This window comes from Stomoxys calcitrans, chromosome 4 (assembly GCF_963082655.1).
Source record: "Stomoxys calcitrans chromosome 4, idStoCalc2.1, whole genome shotgun sequence".
NCBI lineage: Eukaryota > Metazoa > Arthropoda > Insecta > Diptera > Muscidae > Stomoxys > Stomoxys calcitrans.
The window spans coordinates 18,828,186-18,840,198 of NC_081555.1; the positions used below are offsets into that span (position 1 = coordinate 18,828,186).

General features: G+C 33.5%; 2 protein-coding genes across 3 annotated transcripts in view; one reads left to right on the forward strand and one right to left on the reverse strand.

Moving 5' to 3' along the window:
- The window catches only part of LOC131997321 (mucin-2-like), a 148,816-nt gene that overhangs the window by 115,487 nt on the left and 21,316 nt on the right, over nucleotides 1–12,013 (reverse strand). The gene's annotated exons all lie outside the window — the stretch shown is intronic.
- LOC131996876 (proline-rich protein 2-like) lies at nucleotides 706–8,674 on the forward strand. Its single transcript, XM_059367056.1, has 2 exons — nucleotides 706–865; nucleotides 8,247–8,674. Exons 1-2 carry the CDS (start codon nucleotides 706–708, stop codon nucleotides 8,672–8,674), a joined length of 588 nt encoding a protein of 195 aa, XP_059223039.1.

The following is a 12,013-nucleotide window of genomic DNA, read 5'->3' on the forward strand; positions in this document are numbered from 1 at the left end:
ACTTAGTAAAGGGTTACCCTTTATTTGGACATTTTTTTTTTAATAATTATTTCAATTTAATAAACTTTTTAGTAATGATTATTAAAAAAAATAATAAAAGTAAGTTGAATAGTGTTGCCATATTTTTCAATTATGAAGTTATTTTTATATTTTGCCTTTAAAAAGTTTCAGTATGACCCTTTACTTGTACTTTCCCATTGTTTTTTTTTTTTTGTCAATATTATTTAATTGTTATACAAATGATGAATAATTAAATTCCCTTTCATTTATCATTCTTTGTCTCCTTGAGTTGTGTAATTTACATTGTTTTCTTCTTTTGATTTTTTTCCCAGAAACGAATTAAGTTCTCTACTACTACAAAAAAAAACCGTACGTCACACGCGAGTAAGACGCGTCACCATGTCTGTTGCTATATATAGCCCATCACAATTGTCATTGCACATTTTTGGTCTATTAAGACTAATTCAATTTAGATCGTTTTATTACTCATTTAAGGGGAATGACGTCAAATAAAAACTTGCCGCGTATTCTCAATGATCTGTCACAAAAATTATTGTGTACACAATGTGGCTCATTGACAGAAACGACAATGGTTTTTAGTTTTCAATGTAAGAGAATTTTTCACACACCAAAAAAAGCAAAAAAAAACAAACAAAGAAGAGAACAAAAAACAAAACACGCGATCACTTTTACACGAGTACACGAATGGCTACGCTGTGCACAGGGATGCCGCTGCTGCTGCTGCGTCAACGTTTAGCTAAATATTACAAGCATGCGTCAACCGCCAACGACAGCGATGATGACGCCGGTAAAGAAGACTTCACAACGATTAGCGTCAGCGCTGCTGGCATCTATCTATCTATCAGTTTGCAATTTCCACTTGACCGCTACAATGCGATGATGTCAAAACAATTTGGCTCACATGTGTAATTCTCGCTCATTGATTAATGCGATTGAAAATGATGCAAAGCGCGGCGGAAAATGTTAAATTGTTTGGCTCCTCTTTAACAACCAAGAGGCACATATGGCACAGGTCTATGACATTTACGCAAATGTCCCATAGTAGAGAATGAATTATGCTTTGGACTTTGTATTCATTGAGAACTGGAAATTCTAATCAATCAATGGCGCGTTCGCAGAAATTTTGACAAATTCCCTGAAATGATAAGAAAAGAAAATAAATATTAATATTACTTTCAGTATGGTTGGTAAGGCAATAAAACTTTCAATATCACTTATAGACACACATAAATTATAATGATAACTTATTGTGACGCCAATTAAATTCTAATAAAATTAAAACAGACCTTTAACTTGGTTTAGCATCTATTGATTAATCTACCACTGTTAGATGGCTATAGTAAAAAAAGTTTCTTTTCCTTTTGCTATATGACGACAAACCACAACAAAAAAAACTTAACCCACTTCACTTATGTGGGTCCCCTTTAACTGACAACAGTTTTTATGATAAGGAGTTCACTAGGCATGAATGTGTGTGTGCTTGTGTGTGTGTGTTTATATTTGAGGAGTGCTTATGGACATTTTTTTTATAATGTTTGACGTACCACGGTACATATGGGTTATAAAGATAAGCAATATTCTAATTTGAAATGAACTCGTGAATATCAGGCGCTTATTGTGTGATTTTTTATTATATGTGGGAAACAACAAATCTTTTATACCATTTGTCAAGTTCTTTGGGCGGTATCTCTTTATAGGCAAAACAAAGGATAAAGGATACGAATTTGGATGTTGAAAACCATAGTAGATGTCGTTATGTAAAATTTCAGCCAAATCCAATTAGAATTGCGCCCTCTAACGGCTTAAGAAGTATATTCGGGAGATCGGTTTATATGGGAATTATATCAAGTTTTAGACCGATTTAAATCATACTTAGTGCATCTGTTGGAAGTCATAAGGAAAGTCGTTGTGCAAAATCGGATGAGAATTGCGACCTCTATATGCTCAAGAAGTATATTTAGGAGATCGGTTTATATGGGAGCTAAATCAAGTTTCAAACCGAATCAAATCATACTTAGTACATCTAATGGAAGTCATAACGGAAGTCATTTCAGTCAAATTGGATAAGAAGTGCGCCCTCTAGAGGCTCAAGAAGTATATTCGGGAGATCGGTTTATATGGGAGCTATATCAAGTTTAAGACCAATTCAAACCATACTTGGTGCATCTATTGGCAGTCATAGGGAAAGTCAATGTGCAAAATTTCAGCCAAACCAGACAAGAATTGCGTCCTCTATAAGCTCAAGAAGTATACTCGGGAGTTCGGTTCATATGGGAGCTCTATCAAGTTTTGAACCGATTCAAACCTTACTTAGTACATCTGCTAAAAGATATAGGGAAAGTCATTGTTCAAAATTTCAGCCAAATCGGGCAAGAATTGCGCCCTCTAGAGGCTCAAGAAGTGTAATAGGGAGATCGGTTTATATGGGAGCTATATCAAAACATGGACCGATATGGCCCATTTACAATCCCAACCGACATACACTAGTAGGAAGTACTTATGCAAAATTTTCAAGTGTCTAGCTTTACTCCTTCGAAAATTAGCGTCCTTTGGACAGACGGATGGAAATGGCTAAATCGACTCAGAATGTCAAGACAATATTGTTTGTTGGGTCTCATATCAATATTTCGATGGGTTACAAACGGAATGACGAAATTAGTATACCCCCATCCTATGGTGGGGAGTATAAACAAGTAAAAGCGTGCTAAGTTCGGCATGGATTTTGTAAGTCATTACACAAGTCTTTGTTCCAAATTTCAGCCAAATTGGATGAAAAGTTAGGCTTTAAGGCCTCAAGAAGTCAAATCCGGGGAACGGTTTATATGGGGGCTATATCTGTTTATAGACCGATTCTGATCACACTTGGCATGTATGTTGAAAGTCATAACTCAAGTCTTTGTTTCAAATTTTAGCCAAATCGATTGAAAACTAGGGCTCAAGAAGTCAAATCCGGGGATCAGTTTATATGGGGGCTATATCTGTTTATAGACCGATTCTGATCACACTTGGCATGTATGTTGAAAGTCATAACTCAAGTCTTTGTTCCAAATTTTAGCCAAATCGATTGAAAACTGAGGCTTCTTAGGGCTCAAGAAGTCAAATCCGGGGATCAGTTTATATGGGGGCTATATCTTCTTATAGACCGATTCAAATCATGCTTGGCAAGGATGTTGTAAGTCGTAACGCAAGTCTTGGTCAAAATTTAATTTCTATAGAAAATGTTGTCAAAATTTTATTTCTATAGAAAATTTTTTCAAAATTTTTGTTCTATAGAAAATTTAGTCAAAATTTTTGTTCTATAGAAAATTTTGTCATAATTTTTGTTCTATAGAAAATTTTGTCAAAATTTTTGTTCTATAGAAAATTTTATCATAATTTTTGTTCTATAGAAAATTTTGTCAAAATTTTATTTCCATAGAAAACTTTGTCAAAATTTTATTTCTATAGAAAAATTTGTCAAAATTAGTAAACCGTCCTCTTGCTTTTGGCCTATGGCCTTTTATCCTCTACCCACTTAAAAGTTACAGCACTCGCATTCCTTTTAACAGTTGGTGATACTCTTTTTATTTGCTACAACAATTGATGGATTTGATTTCATTATTCTTAATAATCTATCAACTTCATGCCATGCATTTTACGAACACAACTGGGAGTGTTGGCATTGTACAGGCATTTTGCAAAAAAAAAAAACCATCTTGAAATAAATAAAATTGCTGAAGAACTGATTTCTAAGAGTTTCTTTTCACCACCACTTGCCATTTCATGTGTCACACGACCCCTTTCCCTCTCAAAAATAAAATACAGAATACAATTTCCTTTTTCCATACATCCCACAACACCCACGTCATGTTAAGCAATTTACTTAACTTCACTTAAAATACAACTATGAAAGGCCAAGCATTGACTCAATGTAATGCATATTTATGTATGTTTGTATGTATGTATATTAAAACCCTACCGCCAAACTTTCTTAAGATCTTTAAACCTACTCTCATTCTCACTTATCCAAGTGTAGCATACAGTATCCCAATTATGTATGTATGCTGATGATTTTCTGCTATCACTAAATTGTAACTTGTGTTCTAGGTTATACATTTGGTCTCTACTACTGTTTACTGAACTTTCTCTCACTCTCATTCACGCTCTCTCTCTCTCTCTCTCTTTCTTTTACTCCCAGTGTTATTGTCACTCGGTGGCATAACTGAATTCTCTCACACCAATATACTCACAGAATATATATTGTTGCTGTAACAACAGTGATTTGGCTATTTGTTCACTAACACAATCACAATTGGTATTGTCATGTACAGCGTCTGTGATCAAATTTGATTACTGTAGTAAAACTTTTATTTCCTTAATAACTTCTTCAGTATTTCTTTTTACAGAAAATACCGTTAAATTGATATAATTTTTGGTTTGTTTCTTTTTCGAGACGAGCTCAATGATCGGAGATTTTCTTTGCAAATGGAAAAGGAAAGACAGATATTGCAACACACACCACCCACTATGGGAAGCGTTTTGTCTTCGGTTGAAAGACTTTTCAACCATATTAGTTGTAATGGCTTCAATGGTCGTGCGTTCGTATGTTGTATTTGAATCGTATTAATAGCGAAAACGCATCTATGATACAATTACCACATTAACCACGCTCGACCACCCTGTTTATTAGCTGTACTTTTTCGAAATGCATGTGTTTTTGTGTAATAACAGACTTTTTTCAGTTATAATTACACCACTTTAGTTTCACAAATTGTTGTTAAATATTTTTTTTTTTAATTTTTTGAAAAAAATATTAAAAAAAATTACAAATGTTGAAATCCATTGTAGTGTGTGTGTGTCACAAGTAGAATTAGATAAAGTCTTAAAATATTAGCTACAACCCAAAAAAAAAACTCTCCTAAGTGTCAAGGTCTGGTAGTACGTCCAGAAATCTGTCTCATGAATTTTCCTGATAGCTAAATGAAAACGTAAAGTAATAAAGCCATAAATTTATATATTCATAAATGACAATTAACAGCTTTTTAGCTAGTTTCGACTAGTTAACTTCTTGTTATAAGCGGTTTTTTTAGAGCCTTTGGATTTCTTTAACAGCCAAATAAATGCAAAAAAAAATCATTAAAAGGTTTTTTCGGTTTTCAAAAATCGCAAAAAAAATATATATTGCTGATATGGTGATAACGTCATTTACGACGTTTACTCACAGACGAGGGTGGTGATTGACAAGCGGGGTTGATTTTAATATCAGTATCACAGTTTTTTTTTGTGCACTCATCGTATATTGGCGTATGACGCAAATTGCGCTTGGTTCGTATTTATGGTCTTGATAAATTCCATTGCTCCTATTCACATCACATTCACTACAACGGCACGCTGGTACCACAACACACTTATCTACAATAAGCTCAAGTTGTTGTATGGCGTTGGCATATAAACAATATTTTATCACATTTTATGAAAAATTATCTGTGTTTTAGGGTGGGGAAAAAAAAATCATTAAAATCAAATTTTGGCAAAACTTTCTATAAAAATAAAATTTTGACAAAATTTTCTATAAAAATAAAATTTTGACAAAATTTTCTATTAAAATAGTTTTGAAAAAATTATTTATAAAAAAATTTTAACAAAATATTCTATAAAAATAGTTTTTAGAAAATAAAATTTTGACAAAATTTTCTATGGAAATAAAAATGTTGACAAAATTTTCTATGGAAATAAAAATGTTGACAAAATTTTCTACAAAAATAAAATTTTGACAAAATTTGCAATAAAAATAAAATTTTGATAAAATGTTCTTCAAAAATAAAATGTTGACAAAATTTTCTATAAAAATAAAATTTTGACAACGTATTCTATAAAAATAAAAATTTGAGAAAACTTTCTATGCAAATAAAATATTGACAAAAATTTCTATTAAAAATTTTTTTGACAAAATTTTCAATAAAAATAAAATTTTGACAAAATTTTCTATACTAATAAAATTTTGACAAAATTTTCTATACTAATAAAATTTTGAGAAAATTTTAAATGTATACAAAATTTTTAATAAAAATAAAATTTATTATAAAAATAAATCTTTTGCCATTGGAGCGTATAATTGATACCAATAACAATGAACCGTAGTGCGTATGATTTATACTAATTGCAAAATTGTAGTAGAAATCTCATGCACAAGTTTTTTTAATGAGTACTTTATTACAAATTTTTGACTTGATATAAATTTTCTATAAAATCGACATTTTGACAAAATTTGCTATAGAAATAAAATTTTGACAACATTTTGTATCGAAATAAAATTTTGACAACATTTTTTATAAAAATAAAATTTTGAAAAAATTTTCTATAGAAATAAAATTTTGGCAAAAATTTCTATAGAAATAAAATTTTGACAAAATTTTCTATAAAAAAAAAATTGACAAAAATTTCTATAGAAATAAAATTTTGAAAAAATTTTCTATAAAAAAAAAATTTTGACAAATTTTTAAAAAAAAAAATTTGACAAAATTTGCTATAAAATAGAATGTTGACAAAATTTTCTATAGAAATAAAATTTTAACAAAATTTTTTATAGAAATAAAGTTTAAACAAAATTTTATACAAATGAAATTTTAACAAAATTTTCAGTAGAAATAAAAATTTTGACAAAATTTTCTACAGAAATAAAAGTTGATTAACTTTTCTGTAGAAGTAAAATTTTGAAAAAGTTTCTATAGAAATAAAATTTTCAATAAAAATAAAAGATTGACAAAATTTTGTACAAAGCTAAAGTTCTGACAAAATTTTGATAAAATTAGAACACTAACCTGCTTAATTATGCAACTTTACTGGTGAACCATTGGAGCGTATGCTTCATAAAAATAACAATACGCACTATTGTGCGTATGATTACTCAATTATCAAAAACAATAGAAATTCATAAAAAATTACTACAGAAACAAAATTTAAAAAAATCTTCATTGAAATGAAATTTGTACAAGCGTTTTCATAGAAATTCAATTTTGACAAAAATAAACTTTTGATACAAATTTTCACAGAAATAAATTTTTCAAAAATTATCTTCGGAAAAAAAATCTTCACAAAATGTGACTAAGTTTTGGAAAATGTTTGTTGTAGAAAATAAAAATTAAATATTGACAAAATTTTTCAAAAATTTTGATAAAACTTTTTAAGAATTAAAATATTTACATTTTTAATAAAAAAAAATTGAAAAAATATATATCTATAAAAATTACATTTTGATTTTTTAAAAAAAAATTGTCGATAGAAATAAATTTGTTCAAAATTTTCTATTTTACTTTTTTATATATAAAATTTTGACAAAGATTTTTTTGTCAACATTTTTTTGGAAAAAAAAAATTTCGCCAAAATATTATGAGAAATATAATTTTCTCAAATATTGAATAGAAAACCATTTCGATAATATTTTTTGAAAAAAAAATGCAAAGTTTTCTTTAGAAAAATACTGTTCACAAATTTTCTATGGAAATAAACTGCGTGTGTTGATTATGTCATCCCGCTGCGAACCATTGGAGCGTATAAGCAATGCCTTACTATGAACCGTAGTGCGTATGATTTATATTAATTACAAAGAACAATAAAAAACTATACTGCTTAAATGTTTCTTAGCGCTTTCATTTGAGTCCCATATTGTCATAATGGGTCAATTAACATATTTGACCTATTTTTAGGAGAAAAAAGCGCCACCTATTCTCCAATACCTTTCATTTAATACTGTGCCTATCGATCGGGGGAGGGTCCGCCCTCATCATATATGAAAAAATTATATATGTTTCCTTCCAGACAAACCTACACAATATGTAAAAATTTAAAGAAAATCGGTTCAGCCGTTTTTGATTCTACGGAACAAACATACAAACCGAGTCTCACATGGTCATGACTGGTTCATATGCCCATTTGGGGCATTTTTGAGGGGGTAGGGGACACCCCCTACACTACGATCTGATTTTGTATGGCAGATTCGTTTAATTTGTCTGGTTGGAGGAGTTTTGGGGTTAGGGCGACTTCCTGGGTACTTGGAACCAATTGTTTATGCCATATTAGTATTGGCATTGGTCCATATTGTCCACTTTTGATTTTGGGTGGCGTTTTTGGGATAAGGGGAGGGTCTCCCCCCCTTCGGATATCATGACCATATTTGTAATCGACTCCCGAATACCTTTAATTTGAGTCCCATATTGTCATGCTCGTCCAGTAAACATATTTTACAGGGACGGCCCCACAGGGACGGCCCCCACAGGGACGGCCCCCACAGGGACGGCCCCCACAGGGACGGCCCCCACAGGGACGGCCCCCACAGGGACGGCCCCCACAGGGACGGCCCCCACAGGGACGGCCCCCACAGGGACGGCCCCCACAGGGACGGCCCCCACAGGGACGGCCCCCACAGGGACGGCCCCCACAGGGACGGCCCCCACAGGGACGGCCCCCACAGGGACGGCCCCCACAGGGACGGCCCCCACAGGGACGGCCCCCACAGGGACGGCCCCCACAGGGACGGCCCCCACAGGGACGGCCCCCACAGGGACGGCCCCCACAGGGACGGCCCCCACAGGGACGGCCCCCACAGGGACGGCCCCCACAGGGACGGCCCCCCCTTTGGAGGGTTTCCCCCCCTTTGGATATCAAAAAATTATAAAGCCTATTCCTTTTTCATGACCATATTTGTAATCGACTCCCGAATACCTTTCATTTGAGTCCCATATTGTCATGCTCGTCCAGTAAACATATTTTAGAGGACGGCACCCCAGGGACGGCCCCCACAGGGACGGCCTCCACAGGGATGGCCCCCACAGGGACCTTTCATTTGAGTCCCATATTGTCATGCTCGTCCAGGGACGGCCCCCACAGGGACGGCCCTCACAGGGACGGCCCCCAAGAAATTCGCACTCCTCTCCTAAATACCTTTCATTTGAGTGCCATTTGCCAAAAATATTATTACTATTAGAGCGTATAAGTAATACGAATAACAAATCATAGGAACATGAGAGCGTATGATTCATAATAATCATACGAACATTAGTGCGTATGATTCTTAATAATAATAATACGAACATTAGTGCGTATGATTCATAATAATCATACGAACATTGGTACGCATCATAATTTATAAAAAGGAAGCCAACAGCTATTTCCGCATGAACTAAAAATCAAGAAAAAAATCGAATTTTATACCATTTTAATAACTTCTACAGTTCTTTTCTACTACATTAAATGTTGATTGATTAAATATTTATTAGAAATTAATTTATGGTTTAATTCTTTAAAATTTCAATTTTATTTAAAAAAAAAAATTGTGTCGTTACACCCCAATATATTTTCAAGCTTATCCGGAAACGCGTTTAATATGTGCAGTGTGTACTTAGGAATACACATCGTATATCATTTTATTATTATTATGGCTGCTATTGATATACCAGCTATCAATGAAAGTGCTTGGAATTTAATATTTATTTTAACACGAAAAAACAAATAGAAAAAATGCCTTAAATATCGAAATATATCATATTTGCTATGACTAAACAAAATAAATGGGGATTTTAGGAGAAAAAATAACTTTCTTCCACAAAAAAACAATAAAATAAAATCAATAATTAAAACATAAAATATATTAAAAAAATAGAAATAAAGGTGATTTTTAGCTATTATTTTTTTGGCAACACTGCTTTAAACAGCCCACTGTCAAACATCTTCAATTTGGTCTATAATTTAACCATAAATCGTCTTGCAAACGACCAATGCTTGATAATTATTTAATTTTATTATCAAAATCGTGCTCTGTTAAGAAAGTTCATCGCGCGTGTGAGTGTGTTCAGGCACGAAGCTCATTTTTGGCTCAATTGGTATGTAAATAAGCAGAATTGTCGATTTTGGAGCGAAGATCAGCCAGAAGCGTTGCAAGAGCTCCCAATGCATTCAGAAAAAGTCACAGTTTGGTGCGGTTTATAGGCTGGTGGCATCATTGGACCGTACTTCTTCAAAGGTGATGCGAATCGTTACGTAACTGTGAATGGTGAACGTTATCGTGAGATTACTTCCAACTTGTGATTTCAAAAACACGGTGGCACATGCCACACAAGCAAAACAATGGACTTATTAAGAGGCGAGTTCGGTGAGTATTTTTTTGGTCGCCTATATCGTGCGATTTAACGCCCTTAGACTATTTTTTATGGGACTATGTTAAAGCTCATGTCTATACAGACAAGTCCGCTTCAATTGATGCTTTGGAAGACAACATTGAAGCTTTATTCATAACATACCGGCCGAAATATTGCAAAGAGTATGCCAAAATTGGACTAAGCAGATGGAGCATTTTAGGCGCAGTCACGGTAAACACTTGCATAAAATAATTTTCAAACATTAAACTATATGGACCGCACTATCAATTCAAATAAAGATTTCGTACATTTTTTTTTTTTGAATTTTATGTGGTTTTTATTCGAAAAACTTTCCTATAGCTCTTAAAAAATTACCCTTTATAAAAAAAAAATATTTTCTAAAATATATAAATTTTTTTTTTTTTTAAAAAAACACATTAAAAAATTCTTTTCGTTTATAAAATATGAAAAAATTACTCTTTTTTCTGTTTAAATACTATAACTATTTATAAAATGCGACGTTATCTGCAATTGACATTATCTGTAATCGTTCAATTACTTCAAACTTAAAGGCATATCTTAAACAAATTGCACAATCTTTAAAACGTAGTTATACCTTTGCCAAGGTCAAGCGTCTGTTTTATTCGATTTGTTAATTATATGGCATTTCATTTGCATATCATTTAATCTCGATTTATCTTAAATTTATATTCTGTGTGTAATTGGAAATTACTAAAGGGGAAATGTTAGGAAAATATTTAAATGCCATAAATTAGTTTCCAGTGATGGAATCTGACAGAAGGTGAACGTCATTAACTGTGAGCTAGTATACAATAATACTTTGAACTGAATAGGCATAACACTAAGGGACTTGAATTTACGTCTGTGATTGATATATGGGTATGTTGACCTAAACTCCTCGTTTCGCATGCTCTACTAGATTGCTACTCCAGCTAAGGTTAGGGAGGAAAACTATTTTTCACCCAAGGGATAGGGAAACAAAATTACCCTTCCCAAAGAGATAGGGTAGCAAAACTAGCCTTCCCCAAAGAGTTGGGTAGCTAAACTACCCTTCCCCAAGGGCTAGGGTAGAAAAACTTCTCTTCCCTATAAGAAAAACTACTCTTCCCCAAGAGATAACGTAGCAAAACCAACTTTCCCTAAGGAATGGGGTAGTAAAACTACCCTTACCCAAGGGACAGGATGTTGAAACTACCCTCCCCAAGGAACGGGGTAATAAAACTACCTTTCCGCAAGAGACAGGGTACTGAAATTACCCTTCCCCAAAAGATAGGGTATTGAATTACGCTTCTTCAAGGTATAGGGTAGTAAACTACCCTTACCCAGAGAATGGGGTAGTAAAACTACCCTTCCCCAAGGGATAGGGTATTCAAACTACCATTTCCCATGGGATATGGTATTGAAACTACCCTTCACCAAGGAATAGGGTATTGAAACTACCCTTTCCCAAGGGATAGGGTATTGAAACTACCCTTCCATAAGGGATAGGGCATTTAAACTACCCTTCCCCAAGATATAGTGTATTGAAAATACCTTTCCCCAAGGGATAGGGTATTGAAACTACCCTTCCCCAAAGGATAGGGTATTGAAACTACCCTTCCCAAAGTGATAAGGCATTTGAACTACCCTCCTCAAGGGATAGGGTATTGACACTACCCATCCCCAAGTGATAGGGTATTGAAACCACCCTTCCCCAAGGGAGAGGATATTGAAACTACCCTTCGCCAAGGGAGATGGTATTGAAACTAAACTTCCCTAAGGGATAGGGAAGCAAAACTAACCTTCGCTAAGGGATAGGGAAGCAAAACTTCTCTTCCCCAAGGGATAGGGTATTAAAACTACCCTTTCGCAATGGATAG